At 38.5% G+C, this 27,739-nt stretch overlaps 2 protein-coding genes across 4 annotated transcripts in view; one reads left to right on the forward strand and one right to left on the reverse strand.

Annotated features, from left to right (window-relative positions):
* mprip (myosin phosphatase Rho interacting protein) overlaps positions 1 to 27,739 on the forward strand; it is a 288,081-nt gene that overhangs the window by 192,703 nt on the left and 67,639 nt on the right. The gene's annotated exons all lie outside the window — the stretch shown is intronic.
* The window catches only part of radil2b (Ras association and DIL domains 2b), a 29,490-nt gene continuing 3,578 nt past the window's right edge, over positions 1,828 to 27,739 (reverse strand). The window contains exons 2-17 of one of the 3 annotated variants that reach the window (XM_068224681.2): positions 27,446 to 27,739; positions 23,646 to 23,878; positions 22,553 to 22,893; positions 19,196 to 19,356; positions 17,859 to 18,009; positions 17,252 to 17,524; positions 16,780 to 16,817; positions 14,989 to 15,220; positions 8,780 to 8,987; positions 8,321 to 8,493; positions 7,623 to 7,776; positions 6,536 to 6,717; positions 6,005 to 6,254; positions 4,831 to 4,937; positions 3,721 to 3,863; positions 1,828 to 2,289 (exon numbers count right to left, since the gene is read on the reverse strand). In XM_068224681.2, coding sequence (XP_068080782.1) covers positions 2,178 to 2,289; positions 3,721 to 3,863; positions 4,831 to 4,937; positions 6,005 to 6,254; positions 6,536 to 6,717; positions 7,623 to 7,776; positions 8,321 to 8,493; positions 8,780 to 8,987; positions 14,989 to 15,220; positions 16,780 to 16,817; positions 17,252 to 17,524; positions 17,859 to 18,009; positions 19,196 to 19,356; positions 22,553 to 22,893; positions 23,646 to 23,878; positions 27,446 to 27,739 — 3,052 coding nt within the window. In that variant the 3' untranslated portion in view covers positions 1,828 to 2,177. Of the gene's footprint in view, positions 2,290 to 3,720; positions 3,864 to 4,830; positions 4,938 to 6,004; positions 6,255 to 6,535; positions 6,718 to 7,622; positions 7,777 to 8,320; positions 8,494 to 8,779; positions 8,988 to 14,988; positions 15,221 to 16,779; positions 16,818 to 17,251; positions 17,552 to 17,858; positions 18,010 to 19,195; positions 19,357 to 22,552; positions 22,894 to 23,645; positions 23,879 to 27,445 lie in introns of all 3 variants that reach the window. The other 2 variants (XM_073917997.1, XM_009306368.5) reach the window with 2 other exon arrangements.

The following is a 27,739-nucleotide window of genomic DNA, read 5'->3' on the forward strand; positions in this document are numbered from 1 at the left end:
AGAGCAGCTGCAGATGATCAGAGGAGCAGCACATGTGCGGTAATAATGGAGTTACACCTTTAGTCTATGGACTTCCATCCAAAATCAACTGTGGAGTCTTTCACAATCAGGACATTGAGACCATCCCCCTGATAGGAGAATTATTGCCCTGCGGTTGTATTTCAGCCACAAAATGACAACAGAATCCATCAAATTCTGGACCTTGAACATTTTGAGGTGACATAAAAATTATGATAGAGGTATTTGGTTTTATATTCGCCATTATTTTTTATTTAGAAGTCTCTATACTGTTTGTTTGAATGTTCGATGGGAATTAGCATGCAGGTATGACAACACTCACTATCTAGTTGACTGTGAACAATGCTGTACTTTGATAATCATTGGCTGCTATATGATTTCGCTATTTAGACATTTTATTAAGGAGAATGTCTGAATATCTGAATATAAAACCAACTTTACCTCTATAATTAAGAGGGTTGGCAACACTAAATTAACCATCATTGCATGTTTTTGTGGATTCACTGAATGCTTTACTGCTTTAACATCTGTTTAGTTGTAACTAGCAAACCCTCAAAAATCAAGAAATATTCTTTATTTATATTATAGGCCTGATCAGTATTCATATTTGTATATTAAAGCCTACCACCTTCTTTTTAAAGTATGACAGCATTTTAGTACCTTGATTTGCTGATGTGATGATCCTCAACTTCATTTCATCCAAATGTATTATAAATTATACGGATAGTGCTCAGTATAAATGAATTTCTTTATGTATAAATCAATGTTTTTATCCATTTATCAGCGAATATAGACGATATATTTTGGTGCATTTAAACAAATTCGTTTTTATTAAACAGATATATTAAAAAAAGAGGGGTCACCGAACATTTTTATCAACATATTTCCAACTAAATTGATAATTTTTTATGTTTTTCTCAATTTTTCATGTTTATTACAATTTTATAAACAAATTCCCTAACATATTAATGTGGGTGTACTCATTTTTGGACAGCGGTCTTCAGATTGTTTTGGAAAATTAGTTCCAGTTTTTCTAATGTATATGCATTTGCTGCAGTGAAGTACAAGTTAATTGTATAAAATATAATATTTACAAAATAACCCAAAGTATCATGAGGAGTATCAAAGAGAATTTCAACCAAAAATTATAATTTACTTACAAATATTTATGATTTTTGTTTCTGCCGAACACATCTGAAGATATTTTGAAGAATGTTGTAAACTTGTAATCATAGATAGTAGGAAAAACTAATACAATTTAATTTATTTTTCATTTCAATTAATGAATGACGTATTTATTATTGACAACAACAAACACAAATTACAAATAAACAAAAAGCAAATGCATGTGTATTTGTAAATCCACGTGTAATGAATGTTTGTTTATTTGTGAGTGTGTATGTGGATGGAAGTTAAATGGCAACATCAGTTTCCCAACATTCTTCAACATATCTCCATTTGTGTTCAACAGAAGAAACTCATTAAGTTTCCTTCATAATATTGATCAAGTTTCCTTTATATTTCTAAAATGACTTGCTCATAAATAATAATTAATCATGGAAGTGTGTATAAAAACAAAAGTTATTAATTAATAGGTTATCATCTCAAGAGACATTTACTGGACCCCAGAGTTTAAGTCATGTCATATGTAATATAAATAAATAAAAAATCAAGTGAAACTACAAAAGCATTTAAGCATTTCTCCCCAATTAAATATTAATATACGTATATATACACTCAAATTACTGAACAAATTTAACAAAAATAAATTTTACATTTTTAAGTAGCACTCAAATATTATAAGACTTGTTTTATTTTTGCTATATTTGTTTTAGTTAAGCAGACACACATTTATTTCATACATTATGCAATAAAAACATATACATTAATTTTTCCACTCATTTCCATTCATCTTCAATAAAAAATGCAAAGATAACAGAATTAAAATAGCAATAAAATGGGGAAAAGGCACATGTTAGAGCTAATTTGTTGTAGTTATTTACACTGTAAAACATATCCTTACATTAGAAGCTCTCACATTTATTTATGGTTTTGATTTGCATTATGGGAGATCTTGTTTCCAACAACTATTAACTGTAAATAGTTAAAAAATACTTTGGACGAAAGTGGAAACATTGACAGATATTGTTGTAGTGTAGTCAGTCTCCCAGATCACACAGAGAGTTTGCTGGTGTTTCTCTTATAGTGCGGTAAGATCTGGAAACCAGCAGCCGCGGGCGTTCTCCTGACGTCTGAATCAGATCCATTCCTCTGGAAAGAGAATAAACATTTCGCTTTATGTACATCACAGGCTTGGCTTCTGTTTTTCCAGTTCTGCATCCTCATAGATATGAATGGCACTTTAGATAAATAGAGGGTGATTCAAAAAGAATGCCACAACTTTCAGGTTGATGTCACTCGAGTGTCTACTGAAAAAAACGTTGTTAAGTGCTCATCACATGGATTAATTACACACAGTTCCATCATGTTTCTTTGTTTGAATACAGATTTTTAAATTTGTGTAATTTTTTTTTAAATCAAATTGTATAATACATGACAACTTTCAATGGTTGCAGTTAGAGGCAATGTCTTGTTTACTCTGTGTTACAGCGCCACCTAACGGCCAAACACAGCTATTTTTTCTATGCAACCACATACTGCGACTTAGCACAAATGTACCAATTCTGGTGAAAATTCACCATGCATTTCAAGAGTTACGGCCATTTAAATAGAGACTACACTTCATAATAAATGCTGTAGATGTGCAATATGGTACTGCTTTGTTTCTGTATGTTTATATTAGAGCTAGGCAAAGATTAATCATGATTAAACACATCTAAAATAAAGGTTTGTTTTGATATAATGTATGTGTGTGTGTGTGTTTTACTTATACATTATGTAAATGTAATACACATAAATAGAAACAAAACTATTTTGTTACATAGATATTGAAATTTATATATAATTTGCATCATATATATTTTTTTATCTAAATATAAACTACAATTTTGTCAAATATATATGTACACAATAAATATACACAGTACACACACTATCTATCTATCTATCTATCTATCTATCTATCTATCTATCTATCTATCTATCTATCTATCTATCTATCTATCTATCTATCTATCTATCTATATATATATATATATATATATATATATATATATATATATATATATATACACTCAAATGAACTCACAAATAAATAAAATGATAGCTAATACAATTGAACATGTACATATTTATAATTCCAATACTTATGTTGCATATATGACATATTTTAAAGCAATATTTTCTACAGAATGCTTAACAGTAGTATATTTGTTCATATACATCAGATTTTTTGTTAGATTAGTATTGACTAATCTGAAGATCACAGTCCAAATTAATATGTTCTGAAAGAAATATTAAATAAATTGATATAAAAAACAGTAAAATCAAATATAAAATTTAGTTTTATAACTACAACTGACTTTATAACTAATTTTAATGTGAATATATTATCTTTCTTGATGTTTTAAGACCAAACTCTTACTTTAATGAACATATCTGTTTAATAAAAGTGAAATCCAAACATAACCTTGTATGTCATATATGTAATTTGCTTATATATCAGATTTCTATGTGAAGTATGTGAGTTGCAAAGTGCAAAGTGGTGTTGGTTGTGTTTCTGGATGCTGTGTTTTTCCTCACGTCTGATAATCGACTCCGGATAGACTCTTTCCATTGACTGCGAGGATGCGGTCGCCAGATTTCAGACGCTCTGATAACGCAGCAGGAGAATCTGGAAGAATTGATTTAATGAAGATCCCACTGACGCCCAGTCCTGCTGTTTCCTGACAAATAAAACAAAGTAATCACTGCAGTTCTGTCATCAAAACTAAAGCAGGACATGTTATTTCAGAATTCCACATGTTTATTCCACCACACACTCTTGTTTTTTCAGTCATAATAAGTTCCATGTGATTCTCTGACAATAATGTTTTCCATTTTGACCCACATGGAGATGCTGTTGAGCTGTTCATCGTGATGGTTAATGCTGTAACTGAAATAATTGCTTAATATGCTTATTAATTCACATAATGTTAAATATCAAACGTTGTTAGAAGACATTTTAACACTTTGTGTCACTTTTATTATTATTATTATTATTATTATTATTATTATTATTATTATTATTATTATTATTATTATTATTATTATTATAATTACTATTAATATTATGGCAACGCAGTGGCGCAGTAGGTAGTGCTGTTGCCTCACAGCAAGAAGGTCGCTGGTTCGAGCCTCGGCCGGGTCAGCTGGTGTTTCTGTGTAGAGTTTGCATGTTCTACCTGCGTTCGCGTGGGTTTCCTCCGGGTGCTCCGGTTTCCCCCACAGTCCAAACACATGCACTATAGGGGAATTGGGTTGACCTAATTGTCTGTAGTGTATAAGTGTGTGTGAATGAGTGTATGTGTGGATGTTTCTTAAAGATAGGTTGCGGCTGGAAGGGCATCCGCTGCGTAAATACATTCTGGATAAGTTGGCGGTTCATTCCGCTGTGGCGACCCCGGATTAAGGGACTAAGCCGAAAAGAAAATGAATGAATGAATTAATTATTTTTATTATTAATCATTCAATTTCCTTTGGCTTAGTCCATTATTTATCAGGAGTCGCCACAGCGGAATGAACCACCAACTCATCCAGCATCTGTTTTATATGCAGCAGATGTCATTCCAGCCGAATTATTGTAACTTTACTGTAATTATTTGATCATTATTCTTTGATTATTGTGAATGCGGTGTAAATGTGAGCCCTCACCTCTCCGTCCACCAGCAGCAGACCCAAACCACACGCCGCTCTCTGTAACTCCAGCACAAACACATCTTCATCTTCATCATCTCCAACAGCAGCTTCATTACACTCACCTACACACACACACACGCACGCACACACACACACACACACACACACACACACAAATAATATGTACTCTATATGCAAAACATCTGCTTACTCCAAAAATCAGTGATGAATGGAGGTATTGGGCCATCTAACCAATCAGAGGACAGTATAGCTATCTAACCAATTACAGAAGACTAAGGCTGTCTGACCAAACACAAGAGGCTAAGGCTATCTGACCAATCAGAAGTGTATGGCTATCCGACCAATCATAGGAAAGTAAGCATATCTGACCAATCAGAGAGACTAAGGCTATCTGACCAACGAGAAGAGTGTAATGCTATCTAACCAATCAGAGTAGACTAAGGCTATCTGACCAATCACAGGAGACTAAGGCTATCTGACCAACGAGAAGAGTGTAATGCTATCTAACCAATCACAGGAGACTAAGGCTATCTGACCAATCAGACGAGTGTAATGCTATCTGACCACTCACAGGAGGCTAAGGCTATTTGACCAGAGGAGAATAAAGCTATCTGACCAATCAGAGGAGAGTAAGGCTATCTGACCAATCACAGGACAATATGGGCCATCTGACCCATTAAAGTAGAGTGGGGTAATTTGACCAATCAGTTTAGAATATTGGACATCTGACCAATTAGAGGAGAGTATGAGCCATCTGACCAATTAGAGAAAAGTAGGGGACATCTGACCAGTCAAAGAAGAACAGGGGTCATCTGACGAATCAGAAAATAACAAGGGCCATCTGACCAATTAGAGAAGAGTACGATCATCTGACCAATCAGACAAGAAAATGGGTCATCTGACCAATTAGAGAAGAATAAGGGACATCTGACCAATTAGAGTGCAGTAGCGGTCATCTGACCAATCAGACAAGAATATGGGCTATCTGACCCATATGAGTAGATTAGGTGCCATCTGACCTATTAGGAAAGAGAAGAGGCCATCTGACCAATCAGAGACGACAAAAAGCAGAAACATCCAATCAAATCATCTCTGAATAGAACATCGGGGTCAGTGTGTGTGTGCTGTGTCTGAGTGAATGTTGATGGTGTGTGTGAGTTGGTCTCACTCTGCTCTGCATCGTCTTCAGTTTGTCTCGGGGTGTTCGGTGGCGTCAGCAAACAGGACGAGTCCAGCGCTGCAACAGAACCATCTTCATCCTGAAGCTCCAGATTCTGAAGAGTCTGGGATAAAAGATCTCCACAGGAGTCCAGATCAGGAGGAAACTGCAGCTCTGAGTGACCCGACGGCTCCAGACGAGCTTTAGGAGGAACCTTTAGTTTAGTGCGCTTGGCCTCCATCACCACGGCAGAGACATGCTGACATGTGGACACAAACATGCTTATTATTATTAATAAACACGTGCAGAATTAATCATTTATTCTTTTCAGCTTTTCAAAAGTGTTGGATAATGGACAGAAACACACTCATTATTAAATATAGAATTAAATACATGCAGAATTATTCAGCCGGGACTCGAACCAGCAACCTTCTTGCTGTGAGGCCACAGTGCTGACCACCGTCTCGCCCCACCTATTTATTTACATAATAAAGTTGTGTGTTCCAGACTGGGCTATGAGCGGTGTGTGAATGTGCGCACCGGAGGCGTGTGTGTGTGCGCAGTGGCTGACTCTGGATCAGTGATGTTCTGGATCCGCTTCTGGAGCAGCTGCAGACTCTGGATCAGGCTGAGATCTGTCACGGCTCTGTTTAACTGCAGGGGGAAGCCGTCGCCGGGCAGAACCAGAGGAGGAGGAGCATCAAAACACTCCAGCAGGTCCGCTAGACACACACACACACACACACACACACACACAGAGTCATCAGGAGAGTGTGTGTGTTTTTGTGTGTGTACTTGTGTCAGTCAGGGTATGTTTCTGTCTCTGTGTCAGTGTGTGTGTGTGTCTATGTAAGTGTGTCTGTGTGTCTTTATGCGTATGTTTGTGTGTATGTGTGTGTAAAAGTGTGTGTTTCTGTATTTGTGTGTGTACATGTTTGTATGTGTGTGTCTGTCAGTGTATTTATGTGTTTCTGTGTGTGTGTCTGTCTATGTAAGTGTGTCTGTGTGTCTTTATGCGTATGTTTGTGTGTATGTGTGTGTAAAAGTGTGTGTTTCTGTATTTGTGTGTGTACATGTTTGTATGTGTGTGTCTGTCAGTGTATTTATGTGTTTCTGTGTGTGTGTCTGTCTATGTAAGTGTGCCTGTGTGTCTTTATGCGTATGTTTGTGTGTATGTGTGTGTAAAAGTGTGTGTTTCTGTATTTGTGTGTGTCTGTCTGCGTATGTGTGTGTGTTTCTGTTTGTGTGTGTGTGTGTGTCTGTCTATGTAAGTGTGTCTGTGTGTCTTTGTGCGTATGTTTGTGAATATGTGTGTGTAAAAGTGTGTGTTTCTGTATTTGTGTGTGTACATGTTTGTATGTGTGTGTCTGTCAGTGTATGTGTGTGTGTGTGTTTCTGTATTCGTTTGTGTGTACAGGTTTGTATGTGTGTGTAAAAGTGTGTTTCTGTATTTGTGTGTGTGTGTGTGTTTGTATGTGTGTGTCTGTCTGCGTATGTGTGTGTGTGTTTCTGTCTATGTGTGAGTGTGTGTGTGTGTCTTTGTGTGTGTGACTGTCTATGTAAATATGTCTGTGTGTCTTTTCATGTGTATGTTTCTGTGTGTGTGTGTGTGTGTGTGTGTGTGTACCGGTGGTGTGTGCGGCGCAGCTCTCTGTGTCAGTGGGTGGTGTCCAGCAGCAGGTGTGTTTGCAGCGCCGCTGAGGCTCATACTGACTCAGGAGATGATGGAGCTGAGCGGCGTTCAGTGCTGGATACTCCAGACGCAGAGCAGACCACGACATCTACACACACACACACACACACACACACACACACACACACACACACACAGAGGGAGACACCCAAAATGAAAAGGTTGTCATTATTTACTCAACCATTTTTCAGTTTTAAACCTTTAAGAGTTTCTCCTGTGGAACACAAAAGTAGATATTTTGAAGAATGTTGGAATCCATTGACTTCCATAGTAGTTGTTTTGGCTGTTGTGTCTGTCTTTGTTTGTGTGTCTGTTTGTGTGTGTGTGTCTGAGTTTTGACTGCAAAATATGAACAAGTGGTAATAATCAGGCGAGGGCTTTTCTTTTTCTGGATTGCTTTTGAAAACACTCTCGGTTGGGTTTAGGAAAGCGGGTGGTTGGGGGGATCGGGCGGTTGGTCAGTCAACAGCACCATCTGGTGGATTCACGAAAACAAACACTGCAAAAAATATCCTGGGACATATTTGGAGCTCTCCTAAAATGTATACACGGGTACATATTCAGAATGAGCCTGGGTTGAACAAGCTGGTTTTCTGTGTGTGTGTGTGTGTGTGTGTGGGCTGGATTCAGACCTGCAGCAGGGTTTCTCTGGGCGTGGCCAGCAGATTGACAGCTGACGAGAGTTTGAGCAGGAAATGTTGAGCCAGATCTGAGAGTCCAGAAGCTTCAGTCCAGTCCAGCAGCAGATCCAGATTTGCCCGGATCTGAACACCACGAGACCAGCAGAAGAAGCCTCCTCCTGAGCCTGAACACACACACACACATACATGCATGCATGCACACACACACACATTCAAGACACAAACACATGTGCACATAAACATACACACCAGATTCAAGCACACACACACACACACACACACACACACACACACGTGCATACACACACATGCATGCACAAACACACAAGAAAACATCTTCATTTTGAAATTTCAAATGTTTTATGATGGGATATGTTTGGATGTAAACACAGCTACAGTGTGTGTGTGTGTGTGTGTGTGTGTGTGTGTGTGTGTGTGTGTGTGTGTGACCTCTCTCCATCAGCAGGTTGAACAGCAGTGTGTTGCTGAAGTAGAACAGGTATGAAAAGAGCTGTGATCTGACGTCTGGATGAAGGTGATGTTCTCTGAGTGTCTGCAGCGTCTGCATCAACACCTCCAGCACCCGCTGCACCGACACACACTCGCTCGCAGAGAACGCATGACTGTCCAGAACGGCCGGCAGGAGTGTGTACAGGACCTGAACAACACACACACACATTTAATGCAGAATGGAATTATGTTGCACCAGCACTGTATGCAACAATATATATATACACATTATATTATATATGACAGATAGATGTGTGTATGTGTATGTATATATACACTTACCGGCCACTTTATTAGGTACACCTGTCCAACTGCTTGTTAACGCAAGTTTCTAATCAGCCAATCACAGGGCAGCAGCTCACTGCATTCAGGCATGTAGACATGGTCAAGAGGATCTGCTGCAGTTCAGAGCGAGCATCAGAATGGGGAAGAAAGGGGATTTTAGTGATTTTGAACGTGGCATGGTTGTTGCTGCCAGACGGGCTGCTCTGAGTATTTCAGAAACTGCTGATCTACTGGGAGTTTCACGCACAACCATCTCTAGGCTTTACAGAGAATGCTCCGACAAAGAGGAAATATCCAGTGAGCGGCAGTTCTGTGGGCGCAAATGCCTTGTTGATGAGGCCAGAGGTCAGAGGAGAATGGCCAGACTGGTTCCAGCTGATAGAAAGGCGACAGTAACTCAAATAAGCACTCGTTACAACCGAGCTCTGCAGAAGAACATCTCTGAACACACAACACGTCCAACCTTGAGGCGGATGGGCTACAGCAGCAGAAGAGCACACCGGGTGCCGCTCCTGTCAGCTAAGAACAGGAAACTGAGGCTACAATTCACACAGACTCACCAAAACTGGACAATAGAAGATTGGAGAAACGTTGCTGCTCTGATGAGTCTCCATTTCTGCTGACACATTCAGATGCTCAGCTCAGACAACATGAAAGCATGGATCATCCTGCCTTGTATCAGCGGTGCAGGCTGGTGGTGGTGGTGTAATGGTGTGGGGGAGATTTTCTTTGGGTCCATTAGTACCAATTGAGCATCAACGCCACAGCCTACCTGAGTATTGCTGCTGACCATGTCCATCCCTTTATGAGCACAGTGTCTCCATCTTCTGATGGCTACTTCCAGCAGGATAACACAGCATGTCATAAAGCTCAATCATCTCAGACTGGTTTCTTGAACATGACGATGAGTTCACTGTACTCAGACGGCCTCCACAGTCACCAGAGCTCAATCCAATAGAGCAGCTTTGGGATGTGGTGGAACGGGAGATTGGCATCATGGATGTGCAGCTGACAAATCTGCAGCAACTGTGTGATGCTATCATGGAGCAAAATCTCTGAGGAATATTTCCAGCAGCTTGTTGAATCTCTGCCATGAAGGATTAAGACAGATCTGAAGGCAAAAGGGGTCCGACCTGGCACTAGCAAGGTGTACCTAATAAAGTGGCCAGTGAGAGTATGTGTATGTTTGTGTGTAATGTTTATGTATGTGTCCTGTGTGTGTGTGTGTTGTATCTCTCCATGTTCAGCTGTGTGTGTGCAGATATCCTGCAGTTCTGCAAGAGTGTGTTGTGTGTCGTCTGAAGCTCTTGCACAATGCTGGTTTTGTCAGACGCACGTTTGACATCAGACCTATGGATTGTGGAGGAGCCGCGATTTCCACAGAAGACATCCACCCATATAACCACACGCGCTCAGAGGAAAAACTGAGCCACGGATCTGAACCGCTGCAGTCAGAACTCACACACACTTACTTTTAGTGTTTGATATTTCTTTCTTAACCAAGTTGCTGGTTCGAGTCCCGGCTGGGTCAGTTGGTGTTTCTGTGTGGAGTTTGCATGTTCTCCCCGTGTTGGTGTGGGTTTCCTCCGGGTGCTCCGGTTTCCCCCACAGTCCAAACACATGCGCTATAGGGGAACTGATTAACTACACTGGCCGTAGTGTATGAGTGTGTGTGTGTGTGTATGAGTGTGTATGGGTGTTTCCCAGTACTGGGTTGCGGCTGGAAGGGCGTCCACTGCGTAAATCATATGCTGGAATAGTTGGCGGCTCCTTCCGCTGTGGCGGCCCCTCATTTAATTAATGTCACTGTCTGATTTAAGAGTAAATTCTTTATCCTGTGAAAAAAATGCAGAGATCCACACAATATCCCAAAACAAATCAATTAAGTTCATTTAACAAGTTTAATTGGACTGAAGATAAAATGATTAAGTTGTCCCTATAACTCAAGAACTGTGTTGTTTAAGCTTATTTTAATTAAGTAGCTTAAACAAGCAGTAAAACTCATTGGTGTGTGTGTGTGTGTGTGTGTGTTGAGTAAATGAATGCGATTTGTCTTTATCTGAATACAGTAAATGTTGTGATGGAGCTCAGAGAAATGAGCAGCTGTTTCCCGTCGAGCGGCTAACAGTCCTAAACCCCCTCCTGTTTGTTTTTCATTCAGTTTTCCTATTGAAAATATTGAGCTCACGGGCCAGAAAAACCCCTCTCTGCCAAGCTTTTACAGTATAACATGTCATTTAAACAGCGTGTGCCACCAGTGAAAACACACACACACACACACACACACTGCTTCATTATTTCCACAGCAGAAACGCCACTGACTAAAAACACCAATAAACCTTTTTCCCCCCAGAACATAAAAAAAATGTAAGAGTGTCCTGCAGGACTTTTCCCACGACTGCACTTCATGTTTTTAATAAAGTGCACTTTACTGCATTATTATTGTGATTACCTGTATAATGAGTAAAATTACCCAAGGGTAAGCGGTTAATCGAGAGTAATGAAGTAATTCTCCTGTTTTCATTCTGCGGTTTCCCACACAACAAAAGCAAATACTATAGTACTGTATGGTAAATACTGTAGTGTTACTGAATCATACTACAGTAAAGCACATACATTAATCTGCACTGGTGATTCTACAGTTGCTATGGCAACACAACAACTATAATATTTAATCGGTCATGGTACTTCTGGAGTTACTATGGTAACAACAAATATAGTAATGATCTGATATAGCATTTGCATAGTTGCTACGGTAACACAGCAATTAGCAATTGCTATGGTAACAATTATTAGCAATTGCTATGGTAACAACTATAGCATTTAGTCTTTCATGGTAATTACATAGTTATTATCGTAACACAACAACTAAAGAAATTAATCTGCCATGGTAATTCTATAGTTGCTATGGTAACACACTGGCTGTGTCCGAAACCGCCTGCTACTCAGTAGGTACTGTATTTGAATTTAAACATACTGCTCGACCGTTAGTAAAGTGCGTTCTATACAGTGTGAATGTGAAAAGTATGAATGGAATTCGTACTATATTCCCCATTTTGTCAGGGTCATGTGACCTACCTGCGTCAGTTGCGTCGCTTCACTTCGATTCATGAATTATCTCGCGGGGCATTATGGGATAGCGCAGCATGCATGGGCTGCGCACTCCAGAATCAAGTCATCCGGGTACTTCTCACATACTAATTTTCGAGATTTATGAATTCGGACATACTACTCGGCTCGCATTCTGATTTTAGCGTACTATACAGTATGGAAGTATGCGGTTTCGGACGCAGCCAATAACTATACTTTTCTATCTGTCATGGGAATTCTACAGTTGCTAGGGTAACATAACGACTATAGTAATCAGTCTGACATGGTAATTCTGTAGTAGCTATAGTAATACAACAACCAAAGTAGTATAAACAAATGACCCAATGCTGTATTTTACTGTATATACTACACATCCTTCAGTATGTATTACAGTTCACTATAGTTAATACTACAGCATTCATAAAGAGTCCTATAATATATACAGTATCATTCACTTTACTATGACTCCAATACACTGTCATATTTATCAAAAATGACTATAGAACTTGAGTTTGGATCTCAGGTTAAGTTTGTTTGCATGTTGTTTCCACACACTCCCTCCACATTCCTCTATGCAGTCAGTTTATCTCATCCACAGAAAAGCCTGATGGACTTTCTGTTCCTGTAAATCAGATCACACTCATTCAGACGCAGCTCTTTCCACAACAAGATCTCTCTCTGAACAAAGATGAATTATTATTTCCCAAAGGCCGAGACGTTTGAGGATTTTCTCAGGCAGAATACAAATCAATCCCAAATCCTGGCTTTGCCAAATGATGTCTGAACGCAGGAGAGTCTGAGAAACAGCTCAGAAAAACCACTGACGGCTAAACACACACACACACACACACACACACACACACACACAAACACTTTAAAGAGGTCATCAGGTCCAGACTGCTTTAACATCTGAGGTCAGAGGCGTTTACGAAAGAAGCCTGTTCTGTTCAACAACACTGCTTTAGTGTAATATAAATGTCTTGTAAAAATGTGATAAATAATTGCAATTGATAATAGCTATTTTACTATGTCAGTATACAGTAAAATCAAATTGACTAAAATCTGCATTTTTAGCATTAACACTACAGTGTCACTTTAATGTCACTTTAATGCCTTTTGATCAATGCGAGTTCATGGATTGCTTCAAAAATGGTGAAAAATGATTCACACTTGTGAATGGAGGTGTATGTACATATTATTAAGTATAAATTAAATAAAAAAAATAATAATAAAAAAACATACACACATTAAGACTAAAATACACAAGATGTAATTAAATAACTAAACTAATGTCACTCCGACGACATCACAGTAGATTCTGTTTGAGTCTGTTTGGTGGTGAATTATAAATTTATATTTTTACTAAAATTTTTATATTTGATAAATAATGATTTTTTTTATATTTGTACTTAATATTAATAATAATAATATTAAATACTATACAATAATAATAATTAATTATAATAATATTTAATGATTATAATAATAAATGATAATAATAATTATAACTATTATTATTGTTATTATAAACAAATAACAATTCTTCTAATGTTAACAATATTACACCACATAATAATAATAATTAATACTATACAATAATAATAATAATTTTATATAATAATAACCAATTTATATAATAATAATAATTCTAAATAATAATAATAATATAACAAGAACAACGACAACAATAATAATGATGATAATAAATACTATAATAATAATAATTATTATTATTATTATAATAGTATTTAGTATCATCATTATTATTGTAATGATGAAAATAATAATAATTATTATTATTAATATTAGTATATAACATTTCTTCTAATGTTAACAAAATTGCACCCCATATTAATAATAATAATAATACAAATTCTATATAATAATAATAAAACAACAACAACAATAATAATAATGATAATAATAATAATTATTATTATTATACAACATTTCTTCTGATGTTAACAATATTGCACCACATAATAATAATAATAATAATAATAATAATAATAATAATAATAATAATATTAATAATAATATTAATGAATACTATATAAAAATACAACAACAATAATAATAATAATAATAATAATGGGCATCATGGCGGCACAGTGGGTTATAATAATAATAATAATAAATATAATATAATAATTATTATTATATAACATTTCTTTAACTGTTAAAAACATTTCACCACATAATAATAATAATAATAATAATAATAATAATAATAAAATCATTATATATTTCATTTTTATATGCAATAAAAATACCAACAAATACTTTATAATTGTATTTTTATTCATTCTTTTATTTATTTTCTTTTTGGCTATGTCCCTTTAGTAATCTGGGGTCGCCACAGCGGAGTGAACCCCCAACTTATATCCAGCATATGCTTTTTGCAGCAGATGCCCTTCCAGCTGCAACCCATCTCTGGAAAACATCCATACACACTCATTCACACTCAAACACTACGGACAATTTAGCCTCCTCAATTCACCTGTACCGTATGTGTTTGAACTGTGGGGGAAACCGGAGCACCCGGAGGAAACCCACACCAACACGGGGAGAACATGCAAACTCCACACTGACCCAGCCGAGGCTCGAACCAGCGACCTTCTTGCTGTGAGGCGACAGCGCTACCTACTGCGCGACTGCGTCAACATTGTATGTTTATTATTATATTTTTAAATGACTGATATTATGTGTAGAATATCAGCTGCACATTATTGACAGATATCTCATAATAATATAATATGTGCAGTGGCTCTGACCTTAGTGATGTAGTAGACGCACTGCTGGAAGGAGAACATGAACACCTCCTCCAGAACGCTCAGCGTCTCCTCAATGGCCAAGTGCAGCTCCACTGCGTCTGAATGAGCTGTGATGAAGGGCTGCTTCTGTTTCTGGAGCCGCGGGACCTCCTGCTGAACGAAATACAGGAGCTGCAGAGAGCTAGACATCCAGAAGAGCATCGCTTCCAGAGCCACCAGCAGCTCACGGTCACTGCAGCAGCAGGAGGAGAGATTTACTGACAGATGAAGACATTAATACATGTACACTAATGTTTATTTACAGAGCGAACATTTACTCACTCATTCACTCATTCTTTAGTTCGTTTAGCAAATTGATTCAGTCATGAACAAAACCTTTATGATTAAATGATTCACTCAGTTGTATTGTTCAACACTTCAACTCAGTCTTGAACAAGATGAGTGGCTCTTTAAGAGTGAGTTGTTCACTCAGGAAATTCGTTCAGAACTTTGATTCAGTCATAAACAAAACAAGTGGCTCTCTTAAAGAGTGAGTCGTTTACTCAGTTGGTTTGTTCAACAATATGATTCAGTCACAAACAAAATGTTTGGCTCTTTAATAGTGAGCTGTTTGCTCAGTTAATTTGTTCAGAACTTTGATTCAGTCATGAACAAAACAAGTGGCTCTCTTAAAGAGTGAGTCATTCACTCAAGTGATTCATTCAGAACTTTGATTCAGTCATGATCAAAACAAGTGGCTCTCTCAAACAGTGAGTCATTCACTCAGGTGATTCATTCAGAACTTTGATTCAGTCATGAACAAAACAAGTGGCTCTCTCAAAGAGTGATTCATTCACTCAGGTGATTCATTCATAACTTTGATTCAGTCATGAACAAAACAAGTGGCTCTCTTAAAGAGTGAGTTGTTTACTCAGGTGATTCATTCAGAACTTTGATTCAGTCATGATCAAAACAAGTGGCTCTCTCAAAGAGTGATTCATTCACTCAGGTGATTCATTCATAACTTTGATTCAGTCATGAACAAAACAAGTGGCTCTCTTAAAGAGTGATTCATTCACTCAGGTGATTCATTCATAACTTTGATTCAGTCATGAACAAAACAAGTGGCTCTCTTAAAGAGTGATTCATTCACTCAGGTGATTCATTCATAACTTTGATTCAGTCATGAACAAAACAAGTGGCTCTCTTAAATAGTGAGTTGTTTGCTCAGTTGATTTGTACAGAACTTTGATTCAGTCATGATCAAAACAAGTGGCTCTCTCAAAGAGTGATTCATTCACTCAGGTGATTCATTCATAACTTTGATTCAGTCATGATCAAAACAAGTGGCTCTCTCAAAGAGTGATTCATTCACTCAGGTGATTCATTCATAACTTTGATTCAGTCATGAACAAAACAAGTGGCTCTCTTTTATTCTATAATTTAGTTGGTTCATTCACCAATGTGATTCAGTCATGAACGAACAAGTGTCTTTCTTTAGGCGTGAGTTGTTAACTCAACTGATTTGTCCAACACTTTGACTCAGTCATGAACAAAACAAGTTGCTGTTTTTATTAGTGAGTCGTTTACCCAGTCGGTTCATTCACTAATTTGATTCAGTCATGAAAAATGCAAGTGGCTCTTTGCGAATAGGTTTGTCCCTCAGTTCCGTCATTCAACAATTTGGTTCAGACATGAACAAAACAAAAGGCTGAAATGAGTGACTCTTTAAGAGTGAGCCGTTCACTCAATTGATTCAAGAGTAATTAATGAAGAATTGGTCATTCTGGAAGTGAACTATACAATTCTTACTTTTCAGGCTGTAAAGCTGCAAGTTCCTTCGCCTTTTCCTGTACAAAAGAACAAAAGTTCAGCAAATCAGAGTCATGATTCAGTCATGAACAAAACAAGCGGCTCTTTAAGAGTGAGTCAATCACTAAGTCGATTCATTTAACAATAAAAACTCAGTAATGAACAGAACAAGCGCCTCTTTAAAAGCAATGCGTTCACTCAGTTGAATCATTCCCCAATTTGATTCAGTCACTGACAAAATGAGTGAGTGGCTCTTTAAGAGTCAGTCATTCACTGAGTCAATTCTTTCAACAGTTTGAATCAGTCTCTTTAAAACTGATTCATTCACTCAGCTGATTTGCTCAACAAATTGATTCAATAATGAACAAAACAAGTGGCTCTTTAAAAGCGATGCATTCACTCAGTTGAATCGTTCCACAATTTGATTCAGTCATAAACAAAATGAGTGGCTCTTTAAGAGTGATTCACTCACCCAGACGCTGGTCTGTATGCGTTCTGCCACTCGCAGCAGCAGCCGCCGCAGGTCCGCCGTGGAGAAGTGCATGACGGAGCGCTGCACACACACACACAGCAGGAACGCCACGCTCAGCTTGTGTGTGTGCGCGTGTGCGTGTGTGTGCAGCTCCTCCGCCAGCCTGAAGATCTCCTCCAGAAGTGTGTGTTCATGCTGCAGATCATACACCAGCTCCAGATCCTCACCCTGCAGGTTTCTGAACGCTCGCGGACACACACACTCCACACACACCTGCTGGAGGACGGGACGAGTGTGTGTCTGAGTGCACAGGGAGAGCAACAACAACATCAACGAATCAAACTGTACTGATGTTACATGCCTGTACGTAAAACACTTTGGAGATAAAAATGAAAACATCATTAAAATAATAAAATAAAATAACTTTATATTACTTTATTTAGCCCTTAAATGTATGTGTATATATTATGTATACTGTTGTGGTCTGGAAGGGAAGCTAAAAAGACATTAAAAATATTAAAACTAACAGTGCTAAATGTTTCCAGCTTGACAAAAAAGAGCAATATAATGACCTTTAAATAGTAGAATAAATTAGTGTAATAATAACCGTGAGCGGTGCGCCAGGAGCTGTCGGGTCCTTAAACATGAGCAGGTAATGCTCCCCGATGGAGATGAAGTCTCCGGACCGCAGCTCCACCTCGTCCTGCACTGCGGCTCCGTTTCTCTGCACGGCGGCTCCACTCAGAGGCTTCAGAAGACTGAGGAGTGCAAGACCACCAGAACATGCTCATTTTATTAAACAAAACTAAAACTATTGCAATTCACACACACACAAAAAAACGCACCTAAAATTTTTTTTTGCAATTTGTTACAGCTATTTTTTGTTTCTTTTAAATTAAATTAAATTAAATTAAATTTAGGTGGTTCATTCCCCTGTGGCATGAAAAAAGGGCATTAATAATACCCCCATTAATAAGGGGACTAAGCCGGAAAAACAAGAATGAATGAATTAATTAATTTAATTTAATTTAATATTATTATTTAATTTAATATTATTATCTAATTTAATTTAATTTAATTTAATTTAATTTAATTTAATTTAATTTAATTTAATTTAATTTAATTTAATTTAATTTAATTTAATTTAATTTAATTTAATTTAATTCAGGTAGTTCATTCCCCTGTGGCATTAAAAAAAGGGCATTAATAAACCCAACATTAATAAGGGGACTAAGCCGAAAAAAAAATGAATGAATGAATGAATAGATTTAATTTAATTTAATTTAATTTAATTTAATTTAATTTAGTTTAATTTAATTTAATTTAATTTAATTTAATTTAATTTAATTTAATTTAATTTAATTTAATTTGATTTAATTTAATTTAATTTAATTTAATTTTACTCGTACAAACTATAAAATTTAATTAAATAAAAAATATCATTGTGATCAGAAAATTAAATTAAAAAATTTAAGTAAGTTACTTTTTTTTTTTTTTTTTACCTTAGATCGCATTATAATTTTGCTTTAGAACAACCCAAAGATATATTTATTTTTTTAATAAATTCCTCTTAAATTTTTTTGTTTTTTTATTTTATATTTTAGGATTAATCTAAATATTTATTTTGCCCAAGGAAAATAATCTGTAAATAATAAGCAAAATAATCTGCCAATGATGTAAGTGAAATAATAATCAAACCATAAACAATTTAAATTATTTAAATTATTTTGCTTACCCCATTGCTGATTATTTTGCTCATTTTAAGAAAAATCTTACTTAATTTCAGCTCACAACATAATATGTTGTACTTGTCTGGAAAATGCTTCTTGATATTGATACTATATTCTTGATACTAGAAACAACACAAAAACTCTAAGTAGGAAAAGCATTTGATTTCAGTGTAGTATCAAAATAAAACTTTTTTTCAAAATAAGCTATAATAACCTGGGTCCAGTGTTGATGTCCTTTCGCCGGATGCAGCAGTGACGCTCCAGCAGATCTGGATCCCACAGACACACAGCGTTCACATCGCTTTCAGTGTCAGAGAGATTCACATGATGACCGAACACCGTGCAGCTGCTGACCAGAGCATACAGGAGCAGATCCTGAGGGGAAAACACATCATCACTGACAACAGCACACGCAGATATGAGTTAGTCAGTACGGATAGTGGAAGTCAGAATGATTCGCCCTCCAGTGAATTTCTTTCAAATATTTCCCAAATGTTCTTGAACAGATTCAGGAGTTGTTCACAGTGTTTCCTCTAATATTTGGCTCACATGTGTTTTAAGATAACTGGGCCACATTTGCCATTTCTTCTCTGGGCCACATTAAGTTCAGAGCCACATTAGCCATAGCTAACTGTGCCGAATATTTGCCCAAAGTGGCCCACATGTGTTTTAAGATAACTGGGCCACATTTGCCATTTCTTCTCTGTGCCGCTATAGACTAATGGCTGCAATAGCCAGATAGTATTGTGCCTAACATTTGCCAAAAGTGGCCCACATATGTCTTAAGATAACTGGGCCACATTTGTACTCACACATGTGAGCCACTTTAGGTTTAGACCCAGATTACTCTTAAATGACCATGCCACTATTTTGCCAACTGTGGCCCACATTTGTCCTCCATCATTTGGGCCACATTGATCATTTTCCACATGGGCCACATTAGGCGCACATTCAGATTACATCAAGTGCCAAATCTTTGCCTTAAATGCCCCATATATGAATTTAAATCTGGCCCCCCTTTGCCATTGTACAGGCGGGCCACTTCAGGCTCACATTCATTCCGTCTGGGCCGAAGGAAGACCAGCAGTGCTGCATCACTGCCTAAAGTGGCCCACATTCATATGCAATCTTGCTCCGGTGTCCCCAACAGTACAAACACATGCGCTATAGGGGAACTGGGTAAGCTAAAATTCTCCATAGTGTATGAGTGTGAATGAGTGTGTATGGGTGTTTCCCAGTGCTGGGTTGCAGCTGGAAAAGCATCCATTGTGTAAAACATATGCTGGAATTGTTGCTGGTTCATTCAGCTGTGGCGACTCCTGATAAATAAGGGACTAAGCCACAGGAGAATGACAGAATAAAGATAGAAATATGATTGCGATGCATTATATGAAGAGTTCAGATGCGAAAACCTCTAAGTGCCGTCAGAAATTTCCATCGAAAGTGAACATTTTTCTCAGCCTCCTTTGTTTGTGTTGAGATATTTCACTTTGAAGACCAGGAAAAGGACTTATTCTTTGCCATAAAAGTGATATTACTGAACATCCACACAGGAGACTGATAAGCATGCTCATTTCAATTCAGACGGCATTGACAGGTTTCTGCCTCTGAACTCTTCATATTGTCACATTTGTGTTACATCTCAATACAAAGACTGCTAAAAAAAAAGGTACGTGGACAGACTCTGATAACACACACCGTACAGATGTTTGATCATCGCTCTAATCTGACAGGAAGTGTGTGTCCGCTCCACTTCCTGTCCAGGTTTATTTCTGCAAGCGTGCTCAGTTTTCTGTGTTTGGATCTCTCTGCGGTTTTCCAGAGGGACTGCGGGGATGTGGGATCATTTTTTTCCGTGCTTCATTGACGTCACACATGTGTGTTTTATTAAAAGGGAGGGGGAATCGCTGTGATTGTTAGATGCTCAGGTCTGATCAGTCTCTAAAGCATTTTCCTACAACCAAAAATAATGAATTCCTACAGTTCTCATCATTATTATCACACATTCACAGCTATGACCACATGAAAGACGTTTATTGTATACAGTGCATGCGGGAAGTATTGACAGCGCTTCACTTTCCCACATGTGTTTATGCGACAGCCTTATTCCAAAACGGATCAAATTGATTGATCTCCTCAACATTCTACACACAATCCCCCATAATGACAATGTGGAAACAGAGTTTTTGCAATTGTTGCAGATTTATTAAAAATTAAAAGAGCTGATAAATCAGATGTACATCAGTATTCACAGGCATTGCTCAATACTTTGTTGATGCACCTTTGGCAGTGATTACAGCCTCAAGTCTTCTTAAACGTGATGCCACAAGCTCTGCACACCTGTCTTTGGGAAACATTCCTCTTTGCAGGACCTCTCAAGCTCTATCAGGTTGGATGGGAAGTGACGTGTACAGCCATTTCCAGATCTCTCCAGAGATGCTCAATAGGATTTAGGTCTGAGCTCAGGCTGGGCCACTCAAGGATATTCACAGAGTTGTTTCTGTGCCGCTCCATTGATATTCTGGCGGTGTGCTTTGGGTCATTGTCCTGCTGGAAGATGAAGCGTCGCCCCAGTCTGAGGTGGAGAGCACTCTTGTGCAGGTCTTCATTCAGGATGTCTCTGTACATCGCTGCATTCATCTTTCCCTCTATCCTGACTAGTCTCCCAGTTCCTGCTGCTGAAACACATCCCCACAGCATGATGCCAACACCACCATGCTTCACTGTAGGGATGCTGTTAGCCTGATGATGAGCGCCGCCTGCTGTTCTCCAAACGTAACGCCTGGCGTTCACTCCAAACAGTTCAGTTTGAGTCTGATCAGAGCAGAGAGTTTAGTTTCTGATGGTCTGAGAGTCCTGCAGATGGCAAACTCCAGGCGGGGAGTGTCTTCCGTCTGGCCACTCTCCCATACAGATGCCTGATTGGTGGATTGCTGCACAGATGGTTGTCCTTCTCTAAGCTTCTCCTCTCTCCACAGAACAACGCTGGAGCTCAGACAGAGTGACCATCAGGTTATTGATCACCTCCCTGACTGAGGCCCTTCTCCCCTGATCACTCAGCTAAGATGGCTGGGCAGCTGTAGGAAGAGTCCTGGTGGTTAAACATCTTCCACTTACGGATGATGGAGGCCGCTGTGCTCAATAGAGCTTTCAGAGCAGAAATGTGTCTGTAACCTTCCCCAGCCTTGTGCCTCCAGACAATCCTGTCTCTGAGGTCTACAGACAGTTCCTTTGTCTTCATGCTTGGTTTGTGCTTTGACATGCACTGTCAACCCTGGGCGCTTATATAGACAGGTGTAGCCTTTTCAGATCATGTCCAATCAGCTGAATTGAGCACAGGTGAACTCCAATGAAGTTTTTTTTTGTTAATAAATCTGCAACAATTTCAGAAACTCTGTTTCCACATTGTCATTATGGGAGATTGTGTGTAGAATGTTGAGGAAATTGATAAGGTTAATCCATTTTGGAATAAGGCTGTAACATAAACAAATGTGGAAAAAGTGAAGCGCTATCAATACTTTCCAGACTGTACGTGAATAATGTGTGTGTGTGTGTGTGTGTGTGTGTGTACCTGTCTGTGGCTGTATCCCTGCAGCAGCAGCAGGTATGGGCAGTGTGTCGGTGGGTGAATGCAGTACTGTGTGCAGTTGTCGTCGCTGCTCTCCGTCTCTTCTCTCTCTCCGTCTGCACACTGAGTGTCTGGAATGCGAGTGTGATTTGTACTGGTGTGTGTGCAGGTGTTCAGGCTTTCAGCCTCTGGAGTGTGTGTGTGGTTTGTGCAGGTGTGTGTGCAGGAGTTCAGGTCTGTCTCGCTCAGACTCTTGAACAGACTGAGTGTGTCGTTGTCTCTCACACACACTGATTTCCCTCTGGAGCGAGTCTTCTGCAGCTTCCGCGCCTGAGCGTTTATACCTGGAGAACCAGATGCAGGCAATATTCATGAAAAAAAAAAAGTACAAGATAAATCCACCAATCATGATTCAGCATGCAAATAGATGACCAAATAAAAGCCAATCACAATTCAGAATGCAAACAGATGAAAAAATGAAGACCAATCATGATTCAGCATGCAAATAGATGTACGAATAGAAGCCAATCACAATTCAGAATGCAAACAGATGAAAAAATGAAGACCAATCCTAATGCAACATGCAAATAGATGTACGAATGGAAGCCAATCACAATTCAGAATGCAATCAGATAAAAGATTGATGACCAATCATGATTCAGCATGCAAATAGATGTACGAATAAAGACCAATCACTATCCAGAGTGCAAACAGATGAAAAAATGCAGACCAATCATGATGCAGCATGCAAATAGACGTACGAATGAAAGCCAATCACAGTTCAAAATGCAAACAGGAGACAAAATGAAGACCAATCATAATGCGGCATGCAAATAGTTGTTTAAATGAAAGCCAATCACAATTCAGAACGCAAACAGATGAAAGATTGATGACCAATCATGATTCAGCATGCAAATAGATGTACAAATGAAAGCCAATCACAATCCAGAATCCAAGGAGATGAAAAAAATTAAGACCAATCATGATTCAGCATGCAAATAGATGACAATATTTCAATATAAGCAAAACATATCGAGCATTTAGCATACAAACACAATCTGCTGTCTGCTAATTACTGTCATTGTGTGTGTCGTACCAGCGGTCAGCGTGTCCTCGTCTCTGGAGTTTTGTTCCTCCAGCGTGGCCTTGCGCTGGATCTCGAACCGGCGAGCGAATCCTTCTCTGGGTTTCCAGAGCGACTGCAGCAGGAGCGGTTTCTCATTTTCTCCGAGCGCGCGAACACACTCCGTCCTCCAGCTGTGGTTCACCACGCAGCCAATCACATCGCACAGCACATACTCACCCGCGTCTGCTTTACTCACTGAATACCTGCGGGAATAGAACAAAACAAGACAAAACAAAACAAAACAAAATACAATTAAATTAAATTAAATTAAATTTGGGTAATTTCCATCACCTTTAAGCTTAACACATTTACACATAGATGGATGGATAAGCAGATGGACAGATGGGTGGATGAATTGATGGATGGATGGATGTACATATGGTTCAATAGATGGATATGCATACGAATGGATGGATGGATACACATATGGATAGAGACGCAAACGACTGGATGGATATGCATACGGATGGATGGATGGATGAATGATAGATGGATGAATGGATAGATGTATGGATATGCAAACAAATAAATGGATGGATGGATAGATGGATATGCAAATTAATAAACTAATGGGTGGATGGATGGATGGATGGATATGCAAACAAGTAAATGAATGGATGGATGGATACACATATGGTTGGATAATGGATGGATGGATGGATAGATAAATAGATAAGGAAACCAATAAAAGGGTGGATGGATGGATGGATATGCATATGAATGGATGAATGAATGGATGGATACACATGGGTGGATGAATGGATATGCAAACAAATTAATGGATGGATGTATGGATGGATGGATACCCAAATGGATGGACGAATGGATGGATATGCAAACAAATGGATGGATGGAGGGATGGACGAATGAGTGGATGGATACACATATGGATGGATGAATGGATGGATGCATGGATGGATGAATGGTTAGATAGGTGGATGGATGGATGGATGGATGGATATACATATGGTTCAATAGATGCATACGCAAACGAATGGATGGATGGATACACAAACGACTGGATGGATATGCATACAAATGGATGGATGGATGGATGTATGGATGGATGGATGGATATGCAAACAAATAAATGGATGGATGGATTGATGGATATGCAAACGAATAAACGGATGGGTGGATGGATGGATGGATGAATGGATATGCAAACAAGTAAATCAATGGATGGATGGATACACATATGGTTGGATAATGGATGGATGGATGGATGGATGATAGATAGATAGATAGATAGATAGATAGATAGATAGATAGATAGATAGATAGATAGATAGATAGATAGATAGATAGATAGATAGATAGATAGATAGATAGATAGATAGATAGATAGATAGATAGATAGATAGATAGATAGATGAGGAAACCAATAAAAGGATGGATGGATGGATGGATGGATGGATGGATGGATATGTATATGAATGGATGAATGAATGGATGGATACACATGGGTGGATGAATGAATATACAAACAAATTAATGGATGGATGTATGGATGGATGGATGGATACCCAAATGGATGGACAAATGTATGGATATGCAAACAAATGGATGGATGGATGGATGGATGGATGGATGGATGAGTGAGTGAATGGACACACATATGGATGGATAAATGGATGGATGCAGGGATGGATGAATGGATATATAGGTGGATAGATGGATAGATGGATGGATGGATGGATGCATATATAGGTTGATGGATAGATATGCAAACGAATGGATGAATGGATGCATATACATGTGGATGGATGGATGGATACGCAGATGAATGGATGGATACACATGGATTGATGGATGCGCATCTGGAGGGATGGATAGATGGATATAAATATTGATGAATGGACACGAATTTGGATAGATTGGTGGATGGATAGATGGATGGATACACATATGGATGATAGATGGATGGATAGACACGCATATAGATAGATGGATAGATGGATGGATACACATATGGATAGAGACGCAAACGACTGGATGGATATGCATACGGATGGATGGATGGATGAATGATAGATGGATGAATGGATAGATGTATGGATATGCAAACAAATAAATGGATGGATGGATAGATGGATATGCAAATTAATAAACTAATGGGTGGATGGATGGATGGATGGATGGATGGATGGATATGCAAACAAGTAAATGAATGGATGGATGGATACACATATGGTTGGATAATGGATGGATGGATGGATGGATAAATAGATAAGGAAACCAATAAAAGGGTGGATGGATGGATGGATGGATATGCATATGAATGGATGAATGAATGGATGGATACACATGGGTGGATGGATGGATACCCAAATGGATGGACGAATGGATGGATATGCAAACAAATGGATGGATGGAGGGATGGACGAATGAGTGGATGGATACACATATGGATGGATGAATGGATGGATGCATGGATGGATGAATGGTTAGATAGGTGGATGGATGGATGGATGGATGGATATACATATGGTTCAATAGATGAATACGCAAATGAATGGATGGATGGATACACAAACGACTGGATGGATATGCATACAGATGGATGGATGGATGGATGGATGGATGTATGGATGGATGGTTGGATTTGCAAACAAATAAATGGATGGATGGATAGATGGATATGCAAACGAATAAACGGATGGGTGGATGGATGGATGGATGAATGGATATGCAAACAAGTAAATCAATGGATGGATGGATACACATATGGTTGGATAATGGATGGATGGATGGATGATAGATAGATAGATAGATAGATAGATAGATAGATAGATAGATAGATAGATAGATAGATAGATAGATAGATAGATAGATAGATAGATAGATAGATAGATAGATAGATAGATAGATAGATAGATAGATAGATAGATAGATAGATAGATGATGAAACCAATAAAAGGATGGATGGATGGATGGATATGCATATGAATGGATGAATGAATGGATGGATATACATGGGTGGATGAATGAATATACAAACAAATTAATGGATGGATGTATGGATGGATGGATGGATGGATTGATACCCAAATGGATGGACAAATGGATGGATATGCAAACAAATGGATGGATGGATGGATGGATGGATGGATGAGTGAGTGAATGGATACACATATGGATGGATAAATGGATGGATGCAGGGATGGATGAATGGATAGATAGGTGGATAGATGGATAGATGGATGGATGGATGGATGGATGCATATATAGGTTGATGGATAGATATGCAAACGAATGGATGAATGGATGCATATACATGTGGATGGATGGATGGATACGCAGATGAATGGATGGATACACATGGATTGATGGATGCGCATCTGGAGGGATGGATAGATGGATATAAATATTGATGAATGGACACGAATTTGGATAGATTGGTGGATGGATAGATGGATGGATACACATATGGATGATAGATGGATGGATAGACACGCATATAGATGGATGGATAGATGGATGGATACACATATAGGCGGATGGATATGGATTAGGATAGATAGATGGATGAATACGCATATAGATGATTGGATGGATGGATGGATGGATGGATGGATGGCTAAATGAATAAATGGATGAACAGGCATTTGGGAAAATGGATGGAGGAATGCGCATGTGGATATAAGTGTAATATATATATATATATATATTAGTGTAATTAGTAAACAGACTAGATAAGCATGTGAATAGTAAATAGACCTGTCATGTCTGTCTCGGTTTTAATGTAACTATTGGTACTTGTTTCTGACCTGGCCAGTGCCTCTTTCACCAGTTCTCTGGCGCTGGAGTGTGTGGTCGCCAACACACTCTTATAATTGGCTCCTTCGCAAATCTCAGTGCCAAAGATCTTCAGAATCCCCGGAGCCGTGATGTGATTGGAGAGTTCAGAGGGATCGTCAGGCACCGCCGCCGCATCTGCGTTTGTTTCTCCTCGACTGAACACCGCAGACAGACGCTGCTGCTGCCGCCGGATCCGCATTCTGGATGGCTGACGGGTCCCGATGCTCTCCACTGACTGACCCGTACCACTGGAGGAGCTCGAC

This window comes from Danio rerio, chromosome 12, assembly GCF_049306965.1.
Source record: "Danio rerio strain Tuebingen ecotype United States chromosome 12, GRCz12tu, whole genome shotgun sequence".
Classification (NCBI taxonomy): domain Eukaryota; kingdom Metazoa; phylum Chordata; class Actinopteri; order Cypriniformes; family Danionidae; genus Danio; species Danio rerio.